We start from the raw sequence: 27,934 nt of genomic DNA, 5'->3' as shown, positions 1-27,934 counted from the left end.
TTAGAAAACAAACCCGGCTTAGGTTAAAATGGACAATCAGAGAGCAAATGCAAAATGTATACATAACGTCTTTATTAAAATTTCAGGCATATCAGGGACATATGTATACCTATGGATGATTCATGCTGATGTTTGGCAGAAACCAACACAATTCTGTAAAGCAATTATCCTTCAATTTAAAAATAAAAAAAATTTTTAAAAAAACTTCAGCAGCTGTTTATATTTCCAAAGGGGAGCTGCCTAGTCACTACAGCGACGGCACCATTTCAAACCTGCACTCTGCAGTGCTACAGGCAAACAGACAGCCTGGTAAGAAACAGCCGCACTGTGCTGGTTTAAGATCTACCCCGAGGTCCTGCAAAGTTGGTCATCTCACCCCGTTCTGGCTCCGAGGGATGGAGGCCCCGTTCCCAGGCAGCAGATGGGGAGGCTCCAGAGCACATGCTCAACTCCCTGTTTCTAAAGTCTCATCTCCACTGACCCCCAAAGAGGCTGCCTGCGCGCCGTGCTGCTCTGCACAGTTCACCGTTTTTAGATCAATCGTTACACAGTCGATGCTAACTTGTGAACGATCAATCATTTCATGTCCTGACCCAGTTTAAAGTTGCCAGTGCTGACAACTTGAAGCCAAGACTAACCCTGCCCCGTGGCTGATGAGTTGGTCACGCCACCTCTCACGTGTTCAAACATGTAAGGTGTGTTCGTTTGGTCTAAACGATTTGTCAGTGAACAGGGTTGGCCTGGGATTGATGAAGAGGTGTAGGAAGCATGTTCACCTCCAAAAGTAACAATGGGAATAATAAAAAGGATGTGCATTGCTTTGATAATTTCTGTAAAAATTGGACAGATTCACAGCAAATATGCTGGCATATGGCCAATATGGAGGATAATTACATGGGGTTCTGCTTGCTACTTTTCGACTTTTCATATGTTGAAAAAATTACATAATTAAAGGAAAAAATTATAAAATGTTTAGTCGACTATGCAAAAGACTTTGCTATTATGATTCTAGTTATTTCAAGCTTCACTGAAAGACAAATTTTTGTGTCTTATTTCCTTACCAAGTGGCTTGTGTGCACACTCACACACACACATGAACCACTATTGATTTTATCCTTAAACTAAATCACAGTGCAGACTTTTACAATGAATCTGGCCCGTCTGTTCACTCTTTGTGGGCTTCCCAGTGGCTCAGTGGGAAAGAACCTGCCTGCAACGCAGGAGACGCGGGTTCAACCCCTGAGTTAGGAAGATCCCCTGGAGGAGGAAATGGCAACCCACTGCAGGATTCTTGCCTGGAGAATCCTGTGGACAGAGGAGGCTGGTGGGCTCAGCCCATGGGGTTGCAAAAGAGTCAGACACCACTGAGCACGCACACACATTCACTATTTCAGGGTTTTCATGTTTTCAAAGCCGGACCATCCTTGTTGAAGAGGAGTAGACTCTGGATTGAGTCCACACACATTTAATAAGCGAATCCACAGTGCTGAGGGCCAGGACCAGGGAGAATTCCACGTGAGTCAGTTGCCGAGGTCACACAATGAACACACGCCTTTCACGTGATGCACTTGACTCTCACAGCTCGACGTCTCTGCAGACCCATCTCTGCACTTCTGCTCACGGTGGCCTTCTCCCCTGGATTTATCTCCACAGTCCCTGCAAAGCTGGACTGGGAATCCTCTCAGGCCCCGGTGGAAAGAGTGTGTATTCCTGCAGAAGGGCTGCACCTTCCATCTGCGTGCACCAGGGCCCCCTGAACCTGACACCACCTACACTTGCATTTTCAGCGGGAGGATTTTCATGCCACACAGGAAGGGTAAACCATAGCGTGAGACCCAAGTGAGGGGTGCAGGATTAGTGTCCCCGGGGTCTTTGCCTAGTTTTGTCCCTCTTCCTTCAGAAGCCAGTGCCGGCCAGGCAAGAACTCTTTCTGCGGGGGGCACTGTCTTCAAGTTCACACTCTCCATGTATGACTTGGGGCTTCCTCCCTCCGGGTGGGGGGACTACGGTCTGTCCTTTCCTCTGGCTCAGCCCCAGGCCTCCTCCTAAGGTCCGCTTTCCCCGCGTTGCCCAGCTCACAAACACTAGTCCAGTGGCTGGTCCCTGGCTGGGCTCACACTGTGAACTGTCGCCAGCATCGCTGGTCTACTGCCGCTGGCCCTTCTCTCCTCTCGCTGCTCTGGGCGACCTTGAGAAGTTACAGGCAGCACCTAGACCCTCAGGCAGCAGAGGAGCAGCTACGTGTTGCCTCAACCCTGTAATTAACCCTGTGAGCTCAGACCAGCATCTTCTGCTGCTTCTTAATTTCCCAACCTGAGGGTATGGAATTCTCTAAAATACATCTCAGCCATAAATGTGCTATGACTGAAAGTGCCAAATACAACACAGAGATCTTTTAAATTCTTTCTTCCTGTCACTACTTTTTATTCCATAACTACATTCATTCAAGCCACAAATGTAACCTTACAATTTAGAAAAATAAAATATGTCAAATGTACAGACACAATCATAAAAATGAAGCAATCTAAACAGAAAGTCTGAAACATAACAAGCCAGCTTCTTCATATGGCAAAGCACATTCTTTCTTTAGGAGATAATTAGAAAACCCAGAGATCTGAAGTATTCAGAGTGCCGTGTTGATCGGAAGAGACGGAATACAAATGAAATATGAAGTCGCCAATTCTAGACTGATGTTGAATCAGCAGATTTGAGAATCTATGGGTTTTATAAAAGGGTAAACTCAGTGTTCTCTCCCTCTTTCCTGATAAGAAAATCCACCCAGAACTGATACAGTGCTTATATTTTCCGCAGTTTCATGAACACTAACACAAGTCTACCCCTTAATCCTGTCTTCTCAAAAAGACAATGAAGAGTCTAAGTGCAACCCAAGGTATACAGCTGAGGGCAAACTGGGTCAGGGTCCAAGAGAACCAGATTCCCTCCAGTCTCAGCTTGTGAGCAAGTGCATGGGCGCAGAGCCTGTTGGTTGTGAAACAAGCGTGAGCCTCCCACTGACAATAGAGCTCGAAATGTAAGGATCAGTCAGCAGTGTCATTTCTGTTAAGAAGCTGACCTTGAAATCAAAGCACCAGTGTGAGCCAGCCTCGCATGAGTGGGGTGTCTGCTCTTAGGTTCTAACAGGCCTTGGGGCCCCAGCGACAAGCTGACCTCTGCTTGACATTACATGGGTGTGGCTGTTCAGTTGCTCAGTCATGTCTGACTCTTTACAGCCCCGGGGACTGCAGCACGCCAGGCCTCCCTGTCCATCACCAACTCCCGGAGTTTACTCAAGCTCATGTCCATTGAGTCGGTGATGCCATCCAACCATCTCATCCTCTGTCGCCCCCTTCTCCTCCAGCCTTCAGTCTTCGCCAGCATCAGGGTCTCTTCCTATGAGTTGGTTCTTCCCCCCAAGTGACCAAAGTATTGGAGCTTCAGCAGCAGTCATGGATGGTATAGGTGCAGTAAATGTGTGTTTAATTGAATCCAATGATGCATTTTTCATCTCCTGGGACCCACACAGGGACTCAAGGTTCAGTGAGATGTGAATTTCACACTCATTTCTTCTGCTGATCAGCTGGGGAATAATGATTACATCTCCCTCCCCCACAACTCAGAGAATTTTAAATGATGGAAAATAAATGCTCTCCTTCAGGTTTCCTGTTGGAGGTTAACACTGAAACACTCAGTGATATGAACATAAGAGAATCACATGTTCTGACACCCTCAGAGGTGCTATGATCTGCAGAAATAGCTGTGACTGTTGTTGGAAGTAGTCTTTTTCATTCTTCAAACACATGATAAATTCTCAGGTCAAGGTTAGTTTTATTTTTATAATCAACTGAAGAACATGAGTTTCAACTGTTTCTCCAACCAACGGGATTGAACCCAGTGGGATTCTGAGGCTGGTGTAGAGAAGGCATTCTGACCTCAGGAGCTGAACATGTTCTTGGTCTGAAAACGTCCTCTGAGTCTCCTGCACAATTACCCAGCCCAGATACACACATCTATTCAAGAATATTTCACTCCTTTCCTACAAATAAGGCTTTCTCTGGAAGCAGCAGAGATCAGTAAGGATGGAGCCAGAAGACTGAGAACAAACCCTCAGGAATCTCTTAGATAAAGCAGGCAGTCTCAACATCAAGCTTCGGGCACCAATAAATCACTTGAAACTGTAAACATAAATTTACGAACACACACCCGTCATTCTTATGAAGGAGCCAATAATTTCCATCAAGAAGACTCTGACAGAGTCCCTTGGGCAGAGACTCTGACACTGAATTCTAAAAAGTATAATTTATTTTCCCTGGATAATACACAGGAATCTGTATGAAGGTCAAGACACACAGTTAGAACCAGACATGGAACAACGGATTGGTTCCAAATTGGGAAAGGAGTACAACAAGGCTGTAGGTTGTCACCCTGGTACTTAACTTATATGCAGAGTACGTCATGGGAAATGCTGGGCTGGATGAAGCACAAGCTGGAATCAAGATTGCAGGGAGAAATATCAATAACCTCAGATACACAGATGACACCACCCTTATGGCAGAAAGTGAAGAGGAACTAAAGAGCCTCTTGATGAAAGTGAAAGAGGAGAGTGAAAAAGCTGGCTTGAAACTCAACATTCAAACAATGAAGATCATGGCATCTGGTCCCATCACTTCATGGCAAATAGATGGGGAAACAATGGAAACAGAAAAGCTATGACCAACCTAGACAGCATATTAAAAAGCAGAGACATTACTTTGCCAACAAAGGTCCTCTAGTCAAAGCTATGGTTTTTCCAGTGGTCATGTATGGATGTGAGAGTTGGAGCATAAAGAATGCTGAATGCCGAAGAATTGATGCTTTTGAACTGTGGTGTTGGAGAAGACTCTTGAGAGTCCCTTGGCCTGCAAGGAGATCCAACCAGTCCATCCTAAAGGAAATTGGTCCTGAATATTCACTGGAAAGGCTGATGTTGAAGCTGAAACTCTAATACTTTAGCCACGTGATGCAAAGAACTAACTCACTGGAAAAGACCCTGATGCTGGGAAAGACTGAAGGTGGGAGGAGAAGGGGACGACAGAGGATGAGATGGTTGGATGGCATCACTGACTGGATGGACATGGGTTTGGGTGGACTCTGGGAGTTGGTGATGGACAGGGAGGCCTGGCGTGCTGTGGTTCATGGGGTCGCAAAGAGTGAGACACGACTGAGTGACTGAACTGAACTGGACAATATAGTGTAGAAATATTACCTGTTTTTACTATAACTTATCTGAAACTTTCTATTGATTACAAATTCAGTGTTAAGAAAGGTGCCACTTTTAAGTGGCTACAGAACCACCCTGGCTGCTCCCTCCTGCTCCCTCTGCACCCACTGCCCACGGTCCTGAGAGCACGTGGAAGGTGATCAGCAAAGGGATGGGCCTTGTGCGGGTGAGCACGAGGCTGCCCACCTGTTGGACAGGGGCACTCTTGGCTCTGAGGGACTCTTCTAAGAGCTGGAGGAGGTGGCTCTGCAGGATCCATGGGGCGGGGAGGGGGGTGTCCTCGAGAGGACAGGATGCAGAACCCGGGCCTGAGGGTCCAGGGGGAGCATCCTGTCTCCCGCCCTCATTGTGAGGCTCCGCCACCCTGGATGTGCAGGGGACACCCTCGACCGAGGCCAGAACCGGGGCGGGACCAGGGGGCGGCCTTGGGCTCCAGGACAGAAGGAGGAGGACGCCATCCAGGGGGAGACATGCGTGTGAGGACACAGAGGCAAGGTCGCGGCTCCGTTGGTGACATCTGGGCACCCACGCTGAGGACAGCATGCCGACCACAGGACTGCGGACAGGCCGGGTGGAAGCGTCCTGCCCACGTCCTCTATGCGGTTAAAGTTACAAGGACTCAGAGACCCACAGAGAAGGCGTCTCCATCCAGCACCCCCAGAAGAGCCAGCCCACCTGGGGATGGCAGAGCCTTGGGGTACTTCCAGAATCTCGCAGAAGGAACACCCTTTCCTCCACCTGGCTTCTTGTTCATCAGTTTTATAGCTAATGGGATGGTCTATTCAGAGGATGAGTAATGACCCATGCTGGTAATATCTACATAGATTATAAATATACAGAGACACAGAATGCACCTGTGTATCCTTAGCCATTTAAGCCCACTGGGAGGAAAATAGGAAACTTCAAATATAACGTGTTATATATTTATACATCATTTGCAGTAGTCGAAAGATAAATTTAGAGATAAAACTAGCAAAACCATTGTTCCCTAATTTTTATTCAATATTCTAATACATCCAACATTAAGAACATTTCACTTATAATTGAAGGCAAGAAGGACAAAGCTTTATGTGAAAACTCTATTTGCATCCACGGAGGCAAGGAACAGGTAGACTCTGCAAAGCACCTGCTGCACATTTTGCTGCCTGTGGTTCCGGGTAGAAACCCGGGAGTTCTTCCACCTTCAGGAAGGAGATGACCTTGCTCATCACAGCTTTCTAGTTTCCCATGAGAATATACTCAGTCTCATGGTGTGCTGTCTGGGGATGTTTTTAATATAAAGCTCCTCAAGGAAAATATATTAATAAAATTAAGAAAGCCATTGAGAGAGCAAACAATACAAACTTGAAAAGACACTTTGCTTTGCAATAATTGGACATCTGGACAGGGCTGAGGACCATCAGGCCATGTCCTGCAGGACCCCCCGGGAGCTTCTGTCTGGGGAGTCCCTCTCGCGTGTCGGCGTGACAGGGTCTAGACAAGCCCTGGGCCTGCAGATGCAGAGGCACTTACGTTTGCATGGAGACTGCTGCCACTAGCACAGATGACATCCTGTTTTTGAATTGTCAGTACCTCTTTCGTCAGCTTCAGGCGGACGTCATAGGCATGGCCAGACCCTTCGCTGTGCACCGAGGCGACCCCAGTTTTAGTCTGCAACAGAGCAGAGGTGGGAGGTGTGAGGACAGAGAGCAGGGACCCCGGCAAACGCGCCCGGGCTGAAACAAGCTGTGCTCACCACACACCCGCGCATCTCACAAGGGTTTGATTCAGTTCAGTTCAGTTGCTCAGTCATGTCCGCCTCTGCGACCCCATGGACTGCAGCACACCAAGCCTCCCTGCCCATCACCAATGCCCGGAGTCCACCCAAACCCACGTCCATTGTGTCGGTGATGCCATCCACACATCTCATTCTCTGTCGTCCCCTTCTCCTTCAATCTTTCCCACCATCAGGGTATTTTCCAATGAGTCAGTTCTTTGCATCAGGTGGCCAAAGTACTGGAGTTCCAGCTTCAGCATCAGTCCTTCCAATGAATATTCAGGACTGACTTCCTTGAGGATGGACTGGTTGGATCTCCTTGCAGCCCAAGGGACTCTTGGGAATCTCCTGCAACACCACAGTTCAACAAAATCATGGGATTTTTAAAATATTTCTTCCTGATCAGTTTTTACAGGATTTGTATAATACATGTTTTTAGCAAGTGACGAATGGATGAGTCAGAAAGGCAGATAAAGGTGGATAAACTAGAGAAGTTGGCTCCTCCACGTGGAGTCATGGATGTGCCCCAGGCTGAGCGGGGCCTGGTCAGTGGGTGGCACGGATCATGGGAGGCCACTGGAACGGCCACCCCGTCCCCCCGGTTCCCGCACAGAACTCTGGCCAGCACCGCCTCGGACACGGCCCCGCACCTGGGGGAGGGGAGAGGGCAGGTAGGATGCTCGGTGGGGCCGCCGGGGTCTGGTCTGCCACCTGGGACCAGAGGACGGTCCCAGGGCCCGCAGAGTCCCGGCCAGGCCCCAGGAGTGAGCGCCGGCGGGGGTGAGGCTGGAGCAGAAACAACAGGCCACACGGACCCCGAGGGCGGGGCTGGTGGACACTGATCCGTGGTCAACACAAAGCTTTTCCCGATGAAGGAACAGAATATTAAGAACAAAGAAACAGTAACATGGTATGATTTTCTTCTTATAATGGCTTAGTGGAATTGAGATTCCTGCTAAAAAATCTTCACTGCAGATAAAAACAGAATATTTAATACATGTCTAGGATCAAAACAACACTATATATCACTAACATTACTATATATACAATAGATAACCAACGAAGACCTACTGTTCGGGGAACTATAACCTAATACCTTGGAGCTATCTAGACAGGGAAACTGAATCACTTTGCTCTTTCCCTAAAACACACACACACTGTGAGTGAACCATTCTCCAGCTTGGGGCTGCCCAGGTGGCTCAGCGGGAAAGACTCTGCCCGCCAGGCCAGGAGACGTGGGCTCCATCCCTGGGTCAGGAAGGTGCCCTGGAGAAGGAAATGGCAACCCGCTCTGGTATTCACGCCTGGAGAATCCCATGGACAGGGGAGCCTGGTGGGCTACAGTTCATGGGGTCACAAATGAGTCAGACATGACTTAGCGACTAAATAAAAATTTTAAAAAAATACTCTAATATGAAATTTTTTCACAGGGTCAGAATCACTGATTGTGATTCAGTGAGAAGGACCGTGTCCTCACATTCTCCACAGTGGAAAGTGAGCAGCAAGAGAGAACACCAAACCTCCTTCTCAACATTGATTAACAAATGTCTAAACCACCACAGATCAGAGGTGTAAAAATCACACTCTCTGACATAAACCACAGCAAGATCCTCTATGACCCACCTCCCTGAGTAATGGAAATAAAAGCAAAAATAAACAAATGGGACCTACTTAAACTTAAAAACTTTTGCACAACTAAGGAAACTATAAGCAAGGTGAAAAGACAGCCTTCAGAATGGAAGAAGATAATAGCAAATGAAGCAACTGACAAAGAATTAATCTCAAAAATATACAAGCAGCTTATGAATACCAGAAAAATAAACAACGCAATCAAAGAATTGGCCAAAGAAGTAAACAGACATTTCTCCAGAGAAGATGTACAGATGGCTAACAAACACAAGAAAAGATGCTCAACATCACTCATTATCAGAGAAATGCAAATCAAAACCACAATGAGGTACCATCTCTCGCTGGTCAAAATGGCTGCTATCCAAAAGTCTACAAGCAATAAATGCTGCAGATGGTGTGGAGAAAAGGGAACCCTCTTACACTGTTGGTGGGAATGCAAACTAGTACAGCCACTATGGAGAACAGTGTGGAGATTCCTTAAAAAACTGGAAATAGAACTGCCATATGACCCAGCAATCCCACTTCTGGGCATACACACCGAGGAAACCAGATCTGAAAGAGACACGTGTACCCCAATGTTCATCGCAGCACTGTTTATAACAGCCAGGACATGGAAGTAACTTAGAGGTCTATTGTCAGACAAATGGATAAGAAAGCTGTGGTATATATACACATGAAATATTACTCAGCTTTTAGAAAGAATGCATTTGAATCAGTTCTTATGAGGTGGATGAAATCGGAGCCTATTATACAGAGTAAAGTAAGGCAGAAAGAAGAATATCAATACAGTATATTAACGCATATATATGAAATTTAGAAAGATGGTAATGATGACCCTATATGTGAGACACCAAGAGACAGAGATATAAAGAACAGAGTTTGGACTCTGTGGGAGAAGGCGAGGGTAGGATGATTTGAGAGAATAGCATTGAAACATGCATATTACCATATGTGAAATAGATCGCCAGTCCAAGTTTGATACATGAAACAGGGCACTCAAAGCCGGTGCACTCGGATAACCCAGAGGGATGGGATGCGGAGGGAGGAGGGAGGGGGGTCAGGATGCGGGACACATGTACACCCGTGGCTGATTCATGTCAATGTATGGCAAAAACCACCACAATATTGTAAAGTAATTAGCCTCCAATTTAAATAAATCAATAAATAAGAAGCCATAAAAATTTTTAAAAAAATCACAGTGGAAATAAGAATGTATTTTGAATGGATAATGAAGTTACAGCTCTTTGAAATGGTGTTTCAAAGAATAGTTACATCTGTCAATGCATTTTTATTTTTAAAAAGCTGTTGAAAATCAATCTAATCTCAGGGTAGCCAAGGGCCTGTTTCTGTGAATAAAGTTTTATTGGAACAGCCACACCCACCTGGTTACTCCTATTCATCACTGTTTTTATGCAAATATTATTACATTTGTTTTAAAAGCTGAATCCACTATTAAAATTCTTTTACAAAGTAAACTCTAGGGTTATACCAGCTTCATCAGTGAATTCCACATATTTCAAGAAAAAAAACTTCACAAAGTCTTTGAGAAAAACTAAAAAGGAACACCATTTAACTTGTATAAACCCAAGCCAAGTTGGACACAAAAACCCAGCAAGGAGGTTATGACAAAGTAAATTAACTTATCTATCACCTTCTTGAACATAAATGCAAACATGAAAATATTACCAAACCAGATGCAGAAAAATATAAAAATGAAAATACATCTTGAGCAATGAACAAGGAAGGGAATGTAGCTTTTCACCTGAACGTCAGTGTCACTTACTCCGTGTAACAGTCACCCACCAGGACCTAGTGAGACGCCCCAAACCTCAGGGCTCCTGGGATCTGGAGGGGCCTGCCTGGCGCTTCTCTGTGGGTCTCCTGCGGCCGTGGTCAGTCGTGGGGCGGCAGTCGGGTGGGAGTGGGCTCCGGGTGACAGATCAGCCCCCAGCTGCTCCTGCACTGCCAGGACCCTGGGCTGGGCCCGGGCTCCTCCCACTGGCCGCTCACAGCAGGCATCCCCCCGAAAGGGTGACCCGAGAGAGGAAGAGCGTGCCCCAAAACGGAGCTGCTTTCCCTGTAACCGAGCATCGTCACTCCTGCCCAGCGCCGTGGGCACACAGCCCAGCCCGGGATGGACGTGGGACAGGACCACACGGGGCCGGTGGATGGGGCTCCTGGGAGCCCCCACACCACAGCTCAGAGCACGGAGACTCTTCTAGGATCACAAACAAGCCTCAAAGACACCTGACAAACGTCATTCACAACGAAGCTTTCTAATAAAAGGTACCTTCCCCGACCTTCCGAGAAACCTCTAAACGAGACTCAGCATCTGTGATTCTCTGTGCTGATTATGGAAAACTTCCTCCTGCGGGCTGCTCCCCCTCACAGCTGGGCCCGGCAGCTCCTGCCCTGGGGGACACACATGCCTTTACAGACAGACGAGGCCCAAAGGCGGGAAAGCAAAAACCAAGCCAGGCTTTTCCACTGCCGCTGCTCCTGAGCACGGAGACAAACCTAAAGTGGGAAAACAGATAAGCGACAGCTCCGTGCACTACTCTGCCAATGTTCTGAAAGTACATGTCAGCACATGAGCAACAAGCGTGACAACTGGAAGTCGTAAAAAGGTGCAACGTGCAGCAGCATTAAAAAGTCATCAACATCTAGAAATAAATCTAATAAAAGGCATGTAAGGTCTCTACACTGAAATGTTTAGTAATGTTATTAAGAGACCTCCCTGGTGGCTCAGTCGGTAAAGAAGCTGCCTGCAATGCAGGAGACCTGGTTCAATCCCTGGGTCAGGAAGACCCCCTGGAGGGAATGACAACCCACTCCAGTGTCTTGCCTGAATCCCACGAACAGAGGGGCCTGGAGGGCTACAGTTCACGGGGTCGCAAGAATCGGACACGACTCAGCAACTAACACAGGAGGAAAGTACGAGGGGACTTAAATGTCGCAGAACAGATCGTGCTCGTGAGACACATGAACTTACATGGCCAAGGTGTCAGTGCTCCCCAGGTTAATCTGAAATTCAAAACAACAGAAAACCATAACCTCAGCATGTTTTTAGAAATTGACAAAGTGATTCTCAATTTTAGATAGAAACACAAGGCTCCAGTGCAGTCAAGTTAATCTTGGAAAAGAGAAACACAGCTTCACATGCACACAGACTGACAGCAAGAACCATTCAAAGGTTGTAGCAGCTGAAATGGGGCGTGTGCTCAAGGAGAACAGGGCTAAGGAGCAGAGAGCCGAGAACCCAGAGACGGATGCGGCATACATGCCCCTCGGGCCGTGAACGGGGCCCTGCATGAGGTCTGGGAAGAACAGTCTTTGCAACACACAGAAAAGTGAACCCCGCTTCATAGTGTACAAAAAAATCAAACATTGCTGGATGTAAGCTCTAAATGAAGGCAAAGAATGAAGTATTTGTAAGAAAATGAAAATATCTTCAACAACTTGGAGTAAGGTTTACCTGGAGTAAAGGTCAACAACTTGCAAAAAAGCCCTAACTATAAATTAGAAATTGATAAAGTATTCTGCATTAGAATTGGGAGATTTTGTTCAGTAGAAGAGGTTATTAGGAGAGAAGAATGGAGCCCACAGAGTGAGAGGTTTGGGTAGCACATGTTTGATAAAGACTCACGCACAGAGCTTACAAAGAGCTCCAAAGTCAGGAGCTTCTCTCCTGTAACTGAGCTTCTTCACTGCTGCCCAACGCCGTGGGCACACAGCCCAGCCCAGGATGGAAGCAGGACTGGACCACACGGGGCAGGTGGACGGGACTCTTGGGAGCCCTCACACCACAGCTCAGAGCACAGAGACTCCTGTAGGATTATGTACAAGCCTCAAAAAACACCTGACAAGTCATTCATGACAAAGTCTTTTATTAAAAGGTATCTTTCCCAACCATCTGGGAAACCTCTAAATGAGACTCAGAGCATCAGTGATTCTGTGTTGAATATGGAAAGCTTCCTCCTGGAGGCTGAGAGAGATGCTCACTAATTTTGTGAATCTATAACAAAGCGGCTGGTTACAACCTCTCCATTAAATGTCACTCTAGAAGGTGAGATGATAGAATTCTCAACCCCCCTGCTGTGATTCAGAATTTCTCAGTTTACCTTTGCCCACCATGAGACAGGGAAAAATACTCTTAAAGACATAAACAATTTACTACATTAACAATATTCACAGATGATAATGTCCATAAATAAGACCAAAGAAATGTACAGATATCTGAGAAATTATGAACATCTAGAAATATGGATGGATAAAAGTGGAATCTATCAGTATGACTCATGCATTTATACAATAGAACCAGGAGAAAAAAACTGAGACTATGTCTTTCTCCCCCCAAACCACTAGTTATTCAAGAATATGCAAAACGGCATGAATACTTAAAAGGAAAAAATTTAATCCTTCATTGAAAAATACTAAAGAAATACTAATTAAATAGAGAAATGCCTTGGATGGGAAACTGTCCCCAAATTGGTCTACGCAGTCACTGTATTCCACTCAGAATATGAATCAGTCTAGACCTTGACAGAAAGACCCCTATTAAAGGGAAAACAAGGCCAAGAGGAAGTGAAGCACTGCTAGAAAAGAAGTGGTGGGAGGTTTGCCACTGGTTCTAACATGGATTTTTGTTCATAATTTAGCATCTGTGAAACCAAGGAGTGTATTACAAAGGATGTTCTTTCAATATTTCATGGACAGCCTTACTCTTCACAGCGGTACATAAAATGTATGTTGATATTCATTGCCTATTGTAATTGAAGGAGTATGACACTGTCAATTTATAATAATGGAAATTGTGGGGGGAAATGATAACAGGGTTTGAAAAACTGACCACAAGAACACAGGAGAGCCCAGGAAGAGTCCCTCTGAGCAAGGAGACAGTGCCGGCGGGTGTCGCTGACGGTGAGGAACAAGAATAAACACCATCAGGACAACAGTGAGCCCCAAAGGAAACTGTGAGTCAGACCCTTACTTTATTCCAGCTGTGTTAAGGATGAATTGAAAATTTTAATAAATATATTCTTGGCTTTAGGAAGTCTTTCCTAACAAGGAACAAAAAGCAAAACTACGTGGGAGAAACCATCACACGCACTCTGGCTGAATGCTCTCCGTCCAAGGACCGGCTGCGTGTGACAGAAATGACCCCGGGCAGAGGGACGGGGCCTGGGGAGAGGGCAGGTTTGTGGGGCCCCTGTGGGCAGCTCACCACACTTCCCGTGCTCCTGACAACACACGCCCACCCACTTTCTGTAAACCTCTGACTTCAAATGAACATCGGCACCAGCTGAAAATCCATCCACCTCGTTGAGTGAAAGCTGACAGAAAAAGAAAAATGAACGCAGAGCAAACTGAGAAACCACTGCGTTGGTGGGCAGCCGAGCTCTGTCCACAGGCACACTTTGGAGGGCGAGCCGTGCCCACCTCGGAGGCCGAGCCGTGCCCACCTCCGAGGCCGAGCCCCGCCCACCTCCGAGGCCGAGCCCCGCCCACCTCCGAGGCCGAGCCCCGCCCACCTCCGAGGCCGAGCCCCGCCCACCTTCGAGGCCGAGCCGTGCCCACTTCGGAGGCCGAGCCCCGCCCACCTCCAAGGCCGAGCCCCGCCCACCTCCAAGGCCGAGCCCCGCCCACCTCCGAGGCCGATCCGTGCCCACCTCGGAGGCATCAGCAGCAGCAGAGTCGCGGGGCGGGACGCCTATGCTGTCACGAGTCCCACCTCCTGGGAAATGACGGCTGCCGTCACTCCTTGTGAACTGATACCCGCCATCAGGTATGATGCCAACTTCAAAGGAAAGCTCCAAATTATTTTAATTTGGAACACAAAGAAGGGGACTTCGTGTTTGAGGACGCAAGGTTTCCCTGTCATCAACAGATTCGAGGGATGAGTGGATCCACCCTGAGGCTGGCAACGGTGGAGAGAAACTCCACATGGAGCCCCAGGACTTCTCAGGGCCCTGGGATGCTGGAGCTGCAGGGAGAAGCTGGGGCTGGTGGGGCTGGGGCCAAGCTGTGGGAGGAAGGGAGGAAGGAGGAGAAAGGCTGAGGCCAGGATCTCAGGAGAAGGTGCGGGTCCCTGAGGGCATCCTGGCCGAGCTTTGGGGACCACTGCCCGGGGTTCCCGCACGTCACAGGCAAGGGGAGCAGGGTCCGGAAACTCCCTGGGACACTCTCAGGGCAGGGAGCTTTGAGGACGACCCAGATGGAAGCAGGAGAAAGGATCAGCCTTCCTGGGGGCTGGAGGCGAAAGGCAGGGAGGGGGCGACCGTGGGTTCAGGGCTGCATGGGGCCCGTGGGCAGGTCTGGGCTGGAGCCAGGGCCGCTGACCTCAGCTCCTCCTGACTGACCGCCTGCCCCCATCCATCCAGTCCAGAGCCCCCACCCAGGACAGCCCGACGGGGCTCAGCAGTGGGCAGGCAGCATCTGGCCAGCTCTCCACACATGGACATGGAAGGTCTGAACACACACCAGTCCTCCCACAGGGAGGAAGGTGCCCAGAGACACAGCCGGCTGCCCGTGGTGGTGAGAGGCAGGGCTTATATGTTTCCATGATCCAAGGAAAACGTCAGATAAGGCACTTTAATCGTTGGCTTTAAAATTTGAGTCAGACTTTAATCAGCGACACTGACCTTGTAACTGCCACTTGGACGTCAGATTCACCCCACCATCCATCCCCGTGACTATAGACATCAAAGGCAACAAGCGAGATCTGTTAATAATGACCTACTTAAGATGCATTTCTCGAAGGGAAAAAAGGTAGGACTCTTATGATGTTGAATGATTTCTATTTCTGTAAAAATAGACTGCTATAATGAGCCCCAAAGATCAAAAGACTCAACAAAATGGAATAACATTTGAATAACTTGGATTTGACACACAAAAAGCACTTCAGTGTTATTTAAAATAGACATCTACTTCCTTAGACTGCATTTTAAAATGAAATCCAATTGTGAGAAAAAGCTTAAGAGACGTGTACACGCATTTAAAAGTCATAAAAGACATTAAAACCATCACAAAAAAATTAATGAATTACCATTTATTATTACCTGACTGATTCAGCTGTCAGTCACTCAGACACTGTTGCTGAAGTTACCGAGACAAGTCTTTATATATTACAAGTGGGGATTTATCTGACTCCAAAAATGAGAGTGAAGATCCTTATCCGCACTAAGAGATACTGTTGCTTCCAGCAAGGGGTCTGCCCCAGGTTCCACATGCTCTACAGAACCTTACAGCTCTGCAAAGAGGAACTGACTGTCAAGGGGAATAGTCTGAATGAGGATTTCAGTCTGGAAAAAGGCAGAAACAAAACGTGGGCTCATTTGGAAAGAGCCAACAGTTAGTGGAAATAGACTAACCCCCGCGAGTCTAAATGTTCCCAGTGTGCCTAGGATTTTGGTGGAGAGGCCTTTACCTTTGACCCTGACAATAAATCAGGCACACTCCTCACCGTAGATATTGCGAGCTGTCGTTACTGAATGCAGCAGGGTTCAGGTGAACTTGGGCGGCAAGTGTCAAAACAATCATACGGTTGAGATACTTAATAACTAAGTCTCTCAGAAGACAGATTCTCCTGTATAATTGGTAAGACCCATCTTTAGTGCACTAAATTTCTTTACACTTTAACTCACAATATTACAAAAGAAAACAGCACAAATGCCTAGTTTGGATGCTACTAAGCTTGAGCACCTGACTACCCGATGGGAGCTGCTGGCTTGAGGAAGGACGGGGCTGCTCCAAGCTCTGAGGTCAAGGGCAGGCCAGCCCCTGACGTCCTCCCTGGGAAGGCTTTCTGGGAAGAGGCTTGAAGAAGCCACCATCTACTTCATTTGAAGAACCAGCCGTGCCACAAGAGCATGTTTGCCACAGTAATCTATTTGCTGTTGGTTTCTTTTTTTTTTTTTTCCTGTCTGGTAGTGGAAACTTACACATTCACTCTGTGAGAATGTAGTTACAATGAGAAGAAGCAATCTTGCTTAAAATTCCTAACAGAAATGAGTAATGCACAAATATCCTTACAGTACAATGGTAATAGGCCCTTTGCAAAGATTTTGACCAGTGGATCCAGCCTGAGGCACTGGATACTTCTGTAAAGACGGTAACAGGGCTCTAAAGATAAGGTAGAAACTCTGATGAAACGGAGCGCAGACCGTGACCACCGACCCGTCGGTCCTTAGACACCAGGGAGGACGTGCCCGAGGCCGCAGGTCCCCGCTCAGACAGTAAGCGTCAGCAGGGGCTCCAAGACTCTTACGACCACTGATCTGAGACTTTTAAAATGCCAAAGGAGGGGGAGGTGAAGGAGAGAAGGGGGCCGGCCTCGGCAGAGTGGGGCTCACCCATCTGGCGGGGTCTGAGGTGTCTGCTTGGAACAGCATGGACTCACCACCAGGCTGTCCTTGTTCACTTCTGGGCAGACACCGACTACAGCGACACTTTCAAAGTTTCACTGTCTCTTCATCCTTCTTTTGGCAATCCCGTTTCGTACCTTTGAGAGGATCCATCAGTTCTCTTTTTAATTCTATTTATTTAAATTATATATATATATATATATATATGTATAAAACCAAGTTCACCACTTCCCCCTCTACCCCCACCTGCCTCTTGCACCAGCCTGTTCTCTGTGAGTGTGGTTTCAGTTTTATTTTTTTAGATCACACGTGTAAGCGAGATCTCATGGTAAATATTCTTTCTCTGGAGACTCACCTCGCTGCACGAGGAGCTAAATGAAGGCATGCTTTCCTGGTGAGTACTTTTGTTAGCACACACAATGCCAGTTCTTCACTCTCCACATGAGGCAGCTACTCGCCCCCGCAAGAGCTGGACAGAGTCCCGGCCTTGGAGGCCACGCAGCGGGAAGCACTATCGGGTCCTTTGCTGGAAGAGTCTGCAGACCCCTGCCCTCAAGAGCCGTCCCCAGTGCAGACCACACCCTACCCTCCCCACATCCGCAGCTACGCCGCACCACCTCCCAGCTCAGGCACCAGCTCGAGAGCACTTGTTGGGTCGAGTAAAGAAGCTGCGGTCGTGGAGCAGAGGCGTGGCCACACCTGGAGCTGGGCGGGCACAGTGATGAGGGGTCTGGAGGAACCACTGAGTCCACGGGACCCACCTCATCTTCGTCACCCAAGCTTCCTGGACACCATGGGTCACTGAGTTGTCCAGCAAGAGGGATGGTCACTGGGGTCAGACCGGTCAGCCTGAGAGCACGTACCATGGACCAAACCTTCATGTGGCCATCAGACCGGGGACATGACCCATGCTACGGACATTCTCATGATAACTTTCTACCTACCTGAGGCATAAATTCATATTTTACACTTTAACAAAACATTGTTTAACAAAAAATTAAAGCCTTTTAGTCTCCATGTTCCAAAACAAAGACTCAGCATCTATTTGCACATTCTGACTGCAGAGAATTGCTTTAAAAATAGATTCACCATCATCCAGATGCACACCCCACAGGCCCGGGCAAGTCACTGGATTTTAAGCACCTCTCCTTGTTTAAATGGAGAACATTCCAGGAACAAGACCGGGCCACCCAGCACTGGAGGGGGGCCACAGGGAGGACACCCTCTGGCCAAGCGGCCATCCAGGCTCCAAACTTCACGTCGCCTTCCTGAGTCCAAGCAGACAGACAAGATGGACCAGCCGAACACCCACCTGAGCAACAGGCCAGGCACCCGAGGTTAGGAAAAGGACTCAGGTCATCACTGGAGGCGGTGCAGACGTAGACAGACAAGTGTGGTGAGCTCAGCGCCGAGGTCGGAGCTCAGGCCCTAGTGGCAGCGGCCGGGCTGGACGCCCCTGCTGCCCCGCTGGACCCCGCAGCTCCTCGGCCTCCTGGGGGCTCCTCCTCCTGCTCCAGCTTCCTCTCTTCCTGGAGGAAATCTTGACTACTTGACTCCTCACTCGCCCTGGGGCCTCTGCAGGTGTGCTTACACCCTCCAGATGAGATGTGCTTTGAGGACCCCAGACTCTGGCGGGCAGGCTGGACCCAAGGGTGGGAAGCAGAGGCCAGGAGGGAGGAGGTGTCTGGTCCTCCCAGGATGGTGACATGCCCCCCCCCCCCACACCCACATCCCACGCTGATCTAAATGCACGCCCAAGCTGCCCCACGTGCCAGGCAGAGGATGGGATGCACGCACCCCAACGCAGTCTCCTCCCTGAAAGATCAACCCAGGGCCACTGCCCACTTCCCACGGGGGGCCTGTCTTGACCCTTGACCCTGGAAGGAGGAGGCGCCTGATTAAATTGGGTCCTTGTGTAGGTACGTCCCTCCCAGACCCTCAGAGGTCTTCCTTGTCGGCCACTGGGGACCTGGGCCAAGACCTGGAACCCAGGGGGACAGCCTGACCCACCTGCTCTGACTCAGAAGCTTTTAACTGACCTCCTCCACCAAACGGGCTGTTTGCTCTGTGAACAAAACCTCAGCCTGTTCATTTGTAAAATCAGAACCAAAGAAGGAAATCTAACGTGTGTTACATAAAAGAAAGGCATTTCATTTTCCCAGTTAACGTCATTACATGGTAATGTGAGCTAATATAGTGTCAAGAAAATCAGCTTCTCTCTTTTGGAGACACTGTTCTAGTTTAGAAACTTTGTGGTAGTTAGGAGTACATCAGTTCAGTTCAGTTCAGTTCAGTTCAGTCACTCAGTCGTGTCTGACTCTTTGTGACCCCATGAATTGCAGCACGCCAGGCCTCCCTGCCCATCACCAACTCCCAGAGCTTACTCAAACTCATGTCCATTGAGTCGGTGATGCCATCCAACCATCTCATCCTCTGTCGTGCCCTTCTCCTCCTGCCCCCAATCCCTCCCAGCATCAGGGTCTTTTCCACTGAGTCAACTCTTCACATGAGATGGCCAAAGTATTGGAGTTTCAGCTTCAGCATCAGTCCTTGCAATGAACACCCGGACTGATGTCCTTTAGGATGGACTGGTTGGATCTCCTTGCAGTCCAAGGGACTCTCAAGAGTCTTCTTCAACCCACAGTTCAAAAGCATCAATTCTTTGGCGCTCAGTTTTCTTCACAGTCCAACTCTCACATCCATACATGACCACTGGAAAAACCATAGCCTTGAGTAGACGGACCTTTGTTGGCAAAGTAATGTCTTTGCTTTTTAAGATGCTATCTAGGTTGGTCATACCTTTCCTTCCAAGGAGTAAGCGTCCTTTAATTTCATGGCTGCAATCACCATCTGCAGTGATTACATACTTGACACTAAATTCTATACAGTTTCTTCATCTGGGAAAATTTACATGAGAAAAATCAGCTAATTTTCCACTCTAATGTTATATTATGTTGAATTAGAGAACTTCCTGTTAGACGTTTTTCCCCCTTAAGTTTCAATAAATAGTTCACATACTCCATCATGCCCACGTGGTACTAACCACACACACCTCATTAGTTTATGTTTAAAAATGAAATTCAATACCCAGAGCACTGAATGTAACACAGTCCTGGGCTTTTCTGTCATGTAATAACACATTTCTTACCAGAGAAATCACTCTTTCTTACAAAAATGATGGACATAAATTGGATTAAGATATGAAATGAAGATAGCTTTTATTCTCCAAATAAATGCAACTCAAAGCACAAATGTAGAATCACTGCTAAAATCATTCCATTGTGCTGGGGAAATTCTTATGCTAACATCATCTCTACATAGATGGGTGTTGGGTAACCCCGCATTCTAGAAATGATTGTCCAAACCATTCCCAACACCCTGACATCTAGTTTCATGTGATGTAAATAAAACTCCGATGAGACAGTATACAAGAATAAATCATGTGGTCAAAATTCAAAGGAATTTACTAATTGTGTCAGCAAATCATCATAATTTTGAATCACAAAAAGTCTTCACTTTATTTATTATCAGTTGGTACTAAAAAGAGTGGTTAAGTAGCATTTCAGTAAGAGCATTATTTCAAACATTGTTTTTTTTTAAGTAGAGACAAATTGCTACCTAACGCAAATTCAAGCTTTAATGGTAAGCTTTACAACTACTTCACTGCACTTTATCTTAACCGCTTATAATGTTATGATAATAAATTAAATCACCACTCAATGAATTGTCCAGAGATAATACTGCAATGGAATTTCTTAATTCCTTAACTGAACACTAAACACATTCACCAGCTCCAAAATGTGTGCGCTGATAGGGCAGCACAGAGCAGTTTCGCGCCTGAGAATGCGTTCAGCAGAGCACGCAGGCTGACAGCTAAGCCCCGGGAGGCTCTTCCCAAGAAGGCCAGGACCGGCGGTCCCGTCACCTGGGGCCGCTCCGCTGCAGCCTGACTTCCCTGCCGTCCGCGGGACTAGCCCCGGGAAGCCTAGGTGGCGCTGTTCTCTAACCATCAGCGCCGAGCTTGGTCAGCATTTAATTAGGTGATGGTGTCCCAGCACTTCCACTACAGATAAGGGAAAAGACTCTGCCCAATTAAGCTAGAGAACTAATCTCAGATTCCCACCGGAAAACTGTAACTTTAAAAATCTGACGGACATCTTGCAGAAAACTTAGAGGCCGACAAGGAGAGCAGGTAAGATTACCCACAGCTGACACCAGAGGCATAACCAGGAGACAGGTGAAGGTGGAAATACACCTGGTCAACCAGAAGCGCGGGCCCTGTGCTCCCAGCTGGGAAGCCATGTATCAGAGCTCTGACTCATAAACACATAAACCCGTGACAACAGCCTCCACTGGTGAACCCCTGAAGGAAATAAATTGTTCAGTTAAGTGCAAAACGTACTACCCCAGGGAGAGAAACTCAAATCCCCCAATGAAGTGTGCTTTTACTATTAGACCCTGTGACGCCTCCTCAAAAGATTCTAACTTCAAGACACTCTCACCTACAGAAAACAACATACGCAGAAATACTACCTGCAGCACTTCTGTATTCCCAAAAGCCTGGAAAGAATACAGCGTCATTAGTAGGGGACTGGCTGAATATACCCACTGCACCTTCATGCAGTGACTGCTCTGCAACCAAGAGGGGACAGCCACACACCAGCATGGAGCCAAGGTCAAGGCAAGCTGAGGCACCATGCCATGCACACGGCGTGTGATAACTTCCGTCTGAAGGGTGATGTTGTAAGGAGAGGAATATATAAGAAAGTGAAGAAAGTACATATTAATTTTTCAAAAGTAAATATAATAAACATAAATTAACCCAGAAAATAACCAAAATGATTACCAACATGTGCAGGAAATATCCAGATTGAGTGAATAGGGACTGAATTGAGAATTCTCTGAGTTTTCTTTTCTATAGTTTCAATTTTTCACAATGTAATTTTTTACAAATTCAAAAATTTAAGTAAGTCAAAAGAAAAACATTAAAACCCAAACAATAGAAACTAGTTTAATTGTTAAAGCTGACTGCACAATAAATTACAAAGTGATAATAAGTATTTCAAAAATTTTGAACTGTATACTGATCTGTAAGTTCTTAATTGACTATATTCTAAAGCTCAATGATGAGCAATAAATAAATCTTCTGGACGAACACGTAAGTTGACTTTCTAAGTGCCCAGCCTCTGTCTTCATTTTGTTCTAAGTGCCCAGGCTCTGTCCTCATTTTGGCTGCGTGAATTTCTGACCCCCTCCTCATACCTCACACCATGTGTGGACCGACCGGATGGGCATCTCACTGCATTATCCCTTTCTGGCATGTTGTACTGCCCACTACTTTGTTCTGAATCATAAGCCAACACCCTTCAACCACCACTGGAGGTAAACTGCTTGTTCTGACAGTTCATCCCCTTTTCTCTCAAACACAAAGGACACCAGCAGAAGCCCTGGCCTTTCAACCAGGACAGTCCACTCCACCATCAGACGCGACGGCAGCGGGCAGAGAGCACCTTAGCAGGACGTCTTCCCTGCCTGACAGAGCATCTGATTTTCCTTAAAACAGAAAGAATGGAGAGAGGGTGAAAGCAGAGCCCCTCGTCCTCAGTCATGACTGAGATCAGGCAGGTTTTGTTGTTGTTGTTCATTTGCTAAGTCATGTCCAACACTTGGCGACACCCCGGGTAGCAGCACGCCAGGCTCCCTGTCCATCACATCTCCCAGAGCTGCTCAAACCCACGCCCATCGAGTCAGTGATGCCATCCAGCCATCTCCTCCCCTGTCGTCCCCTTCTCCTCCTGCCCCCAATTCCTCCTAGCATCAGGGTCTTTTCCAGTGAGTCAGTTCTTTGCATCAGGTAGCCAAAGTATTGGAGTTTCAGCTTCAGCACGAGTCTTTCCAGTGAATCCTCAGGACTGATCTCCTTTAGGATGGACTGGTTTGATCTCCTTGCAGTCCAAGGGACTCTCAAGAGTCTTCTCCAACACCACAGTGCAAAAGCATCAATTCTTTGGCACTCAGCTTTCTTTATGGTCCAACTCTCATTCATACATGACCACTGGAAAAACCATAGCTTTGACTATATGGACTGTGGACCTTGACAAATGATGAACCCGTGTGTGGGGTGTGTGTGTGTGTGCATGTGTGTGTGTGTGTGTGTGTGTGTGCGCATGTGCGTGCGTGTGTGTGTGCATGCGTGTGTGTGCGCGCGCGCGTGTGTGCACATGTGTGTGTGCGTGCGCGTGTGTAAGTGTGTCTAATGACCCGACACTGGGGCAGTCACATCTCCTGAGCTCCCAGGGGTGGCTCAGGTGCACTCGTTCACAGAACTAGGTGTGGTGGCCACAGAGCAGGCTGCCCATGCAGCAGAACTTTCTCTGCAAAAATAGATGTTCCCAGGTGCTCTTTTCTGAACAGCGTCTCCTCCTTCTTCAGGATGGTTTGTGTGCAATTCGTGTTGTCGGATACTATTCTCTCCTGCCACACCGACATTAAATGCTTTGAAACAGCACTTCCTGTCACATGTGCTGTTACATCACCGAGTCTGTCAGAAGATAGAACTGAAAATTACATTGCATGGGAAATTTCAAAAAGTCAAATTTAAGAATAATTTAAATATATGTAATTCATAAGCTTGTGTTTATTTTTCTGTACGAGTAAAACATAATTACTATCCAAATCTCCAAATTAGACATCCTTTCTTATCACTGTATAAGTGGTAAAACTATTATAGACTTTTGTAAAGCCCTTAAAATAGTCAAAAATGTCTATAAATACTCAACACTAATCTACCAATGTGAAATAAAATAAAAAAGATAAGATTCCAGAATCTTATACCAGAATCCACTTATAGCCTATGAAGTATAGTTATAAACATACTAAATTCCAAATAACAAATGCAAATTTATTTACAGAAGCACAGATCAGGATGATATCTTGAACCGGATTTGATTCAGGGCACAATATGCAAATAGATATTTTCTAAAAGCTGCAAGGAAGCTTCTCATTAAAATTAAGAATCCTCCTTGCAAACCACTGCAAGATAATCTTAATGTCCATTTTTATCAGCTGTCATCTGTCATGATTTAATAAACAGTTCAGAGGTCCATGGTGCAGTGGTTGGGCCAACCACATGCCAGACTCACCAATAAACAGTTCAAATCTGGTTATAATCATGTAAAACACAAAGCAGCCCAGCCTAAAAACAAACCCAATTGTGCTCACAACCAAATTTCATTCCTACCACCAACTGGCATGCCAGGAAAGTTAATAACTGTGACGTCCATTTTTAATAAATCGCTGTTCACTACAACTAGCAAAACTTTTAAAAAAGAACATTTGTATGATCAATTTAATTCTAACTGGGCTTAAATCTTTAGGCAACTGATCTCATGTAATTAAGATATTTTAGAAAAGAAGTTCCTCTTAAGTAGAAATTTCAAGCATATTGTGAAACAATTCACCTGAAACACCATACGGGTGGTCCATGCAGAGGAACCAATCAGAAAGCCATTGATAAGTGCAACGTAAGCTTTTTATCTCACAAGCTTGGTTTACTGAGAACATTTCCTCTGTTTTACAGCAAGAACAGGATTATTCCGTTTGTCATAAAAACCTGAAGACTTCAGTGGTGAGAACTAAAATTTAAGTCCTAGGAGCATCCACCTTCCTGCAACAGAGACTAAGGATGTGATTTCTGTCATGACAGTAATGGCAAGCACTACACAAATGGCAACAACCTAAGAGAAGCAGCAGAGATTCAGAAGAGACTGCAGTGATACACAGAAGAACTGTACAAACAAGATCTCAGTGACCCAGATAGTCATGGTGTGGTCACGCACTGCGAGCCAGACATCCTGGAGGGTGATGTCAGGACGGCCTCAGGAAGCAAAACTAAAACGAAGCTAGGGGAGGAATGGAATTCCAGCTGAGCTAGTTCAAATCCTAAAAGATGATTCTGTGAAACTGCTACACTCAATATGCCAACAAACTTAGAAAACTCATTAGTGGCCACAGGACTGGAAAAAGGCAGTTTTCATTCCAATCCCAAAGAAAGGGAATGCCAAAGAATATTCAAATTACTGTACAGTTGCCCTCATTTCACATACTAGTAAGGTAATGCTCAAAATCTTTCAAGTCGGGCTCCAATAGTAAATGAACCAAGAACTTCTAGATGTACAAGCTGGGTTTAGAAAAGGCAGAGGAACCAGAGATCAAATTGCCAACATCTGTTGGGTCGTAGAAAAAGCAAGGGAATTCCAAAAAAAGGTCTACTGCTGCTTCATTGACTACTCTAAAGCCTTTGACTGTGTGAATCACAGCAAACTGTGGAGAATTCTTAAAAGAGATGGGAATACCAGACCACTGTACCTGCCTCCTGAGAAACCTGTATGCAGGACAAGAAGCAACAGTTAGAACCAGACATGGACAACAGACTGGTTCAAATTTGAGAAAGGAGTCCATCAACGCTGTATATTGTCACCCTGCTTATTTAACTTAAATGCAGAGTTCAGTTCAGTTCAGTCGTTCAGTCGTGTCCGATTCTTTGTGACCCCATGAACTGTAGCACGCCAGGCCTCCCTGTCTATCACCAATTCCTGGAGCTTACCCAAACTCATATCCATTGAGTCGGTGATGCCACCCAAACATCTCATCCTCTGTTGTCGCCTTCTCCTCCTGCCCTCAATCTTTCCCAGCATCAGGGTCTTTTCCAATGAGTCAGCTCTTCGCATCAGGTGGCCAAAGTATTGGAGTTTCAGCTTCAATATCAGTCCTCTCAATGAACACCCAGGACTGATCTCTTTTACAATGGACTGGTTGGATCTCCTTGCAGTCCAAGGGACTCTCAAGAGTCTTCTCCAGCACCACAGTTGAAAGGCATCAATTCTTTGGCTCTCAGCTTTCTTTCTGGTCCAACTCTCACATCCATACATGACTACTGGAAAAACCATAGCCTTGACTAGATGGACTTTTGTTGGCAAAGTAATGTCTCTGCTTTTTAATATGCTGTCTAGGTTGCTCATAACTTTCCTCCTAAGGAGTAAGCATCTTTTAATTTCATGGCTGCAGTCACCATCTACAGTGATTTTGGAGCCCAGAAAAATAAAGTCAGCCATTGTTCCCACTGTTTCCCCATCTATTTGCCATGAAGTGATGGGATTGGATGCCATGATCTTTGTTTTCTGAATGTTGAGCTTTAAGCCAACTTTTTCACTCTCCTCTTTCACTTTCATGCAGAGTACATCATGTGAAATGCCAGACTGGATGAATCACAAGCTGGAATCAAGATTGCTGGAAGACATATCAACAACCTCAGATATGCAGATGATACCACCCTTATGGCAGAAAGGGAAGAGGAACTAAAGAGCCTCTGAAAAAGCTGGCTTAAAACTCAATATTCAAAAAAACTAAAATGGTGCCATCTAGTCCCATTACTTCATGGAAAATATTACAGAAGGGGAAGAAGTGGAAACAATGACAGACTTATTTTTCTTGGGCTCCAAAATCACTGCAGATGTGACTGCAGCCATGAAATTAAAAGGTGCTTGCTCCTTGGAAGGAAAACTATGACAAATCTAGAAGTATGAGTCACTCAGCTGTGTCTGACTCTTTGAGATCCCATGGACTACAGCATATTAAAAAACAGAGACATCACTTTGTTGAAAAAGGTCCGTCTAGTCAAAGCTATGGTTTTTCCAGTAGTCATGTACAGATAGATATGAGTGTTGGACTATAAAGAAGACTGAACACCTGATGCTTTCAAATTGTGTTTCTGGAGAAGACTCTTGAGAGTCCCTTGGACAGCAAGAAGATCAAACCAGTCAATCCTAAAGGAAATCAACCCTGAACATTCACTGGGAAGCCTGATGCTGGAGCTCCAATATTTTGGTCACCTGATGTGAAGAGCCAGCTCACTAGAAAAGACCCTGATGCTGGGAAAGGTTGAAGGCAAAACGAGAAGAGGGCGGCAGAGGATAATAAGATGGTTAGATAGCTTAGCTGACTCAATGGACATGATTTTGAGCAAACTCAGCGAGACAGGGAAGCCTGTCATGCTGCAGTTCATGAGGCTGCAAAGAGTTGGACATGACTTAGTGACTGAACAATAACAATTATTAAAAAATAAAGTATATTTTTTAAAATTAAAATTAAGGTATGTTGCATCTTTCAGGTTCTTTTACATAGCTAGTCAGCAGAGTCTCATTTCTAACAGCATCTACTTTGCAATGACTCACTTTCTATACAACACCATTTGGGCCACTGCAGTTATTAAAATGAAGGGTTGAGGGTGCAGCGGGAATTTTAAGTCTAAACGACAGTACATTAACAAGTAAAAACAAGAAGCATGACGATTTAGTTACTTATTTGAGAAATAACAAGGCTATGCACAAAGAAAGGTGGTGTTTCAACAAAGTCACATCAAGTGCACACAGTGAACAATAGTTTTCCAAACTGAACTGAGAGGCCCCCTACAGAGAGGCGCATGAGCCCATCCCGGGGTCACTGGACGTCCCCAGATGGATCGGGCACAGCCCCCTCACAAGCAGGAAGCCCCTGGGGTGTCACTTCCCTCACTCTTACCTGTCAAAGCACCCAAACCGAGACACAAGAAAGGAAGGCTGTCCAAATGTGGGGAGAAATGCTGAATCTCCCGACACTCCGTTACAGCCAGATGCCTGCCTGTGAGAATGTGCAGCTGAAGAAGCCACAATCAACAAGTCAGGAACAACCCATCGGAAAAGCTGGACGCGAGCATGGACAGAGTCTCAGCAGAAAAAGCAATTAATCACACTGGAAATTCTGGAGAAATCTGTAAGACAGACTTTATTAAAGAGTTGTCTTTATGAAAGAGTTCCATAGAGTTGCCTACACACTTCAGACTGAAAAATCTGTGCCCTTAACAGGAGATCACCAAGGTGGAAAAACAGAACA

The 27,934-nt window shown here is 46.4% G+C and overlaps 1 protein-coding gene across 1 annotated transcript in view; it reads right to left on the bottom strand.

Moving 5' to 3' along the window:
- The window catches only part of SNTG2 (syntrophin gamma 2), a 115,399-nt gene that overhangs the window by 66,912 nt on the left and 20,553 nt on the right, over positions 1 to 27,934 (bottom strand). Inside the window, exons 3-4 of the mRNA XM_061163246.1 lie at positions 7,131 to 7,361; positions 6,770 to 6,907 (exon numbers count right to left, since the gene is read on the bottom strand). Of these exons, the coding sequence (XP_061019229.1) occupies positions 6,770 to 6,907; positions 7,131 to 7,166 (174 nt within the window). The 5' untranslated portion in view covers positions 7,167 to 7,361. The remainder of the gene's footprint in view (positions 1 to 6,769; positions 6,908 to 7,130; positions 7,362 to 27,934) is intronic.

The sequence above is a fragment of the Dama dama genome, chromosome 16 (assembly GCF_033118175.1).
Source record: "Dama dama isolate Ldn47 chromosome 16, ASM3311817v1, whole genome shotgun sequence".
Lineage (NCBI taxonomy): Eukaryota > Metazoa > Chordata > Mammalia > Artiodactyla > Cervidae > Dama > Dama dama.
This window is presented reverse-complemented; position numbering and strand designations above follow the sequence as displayed.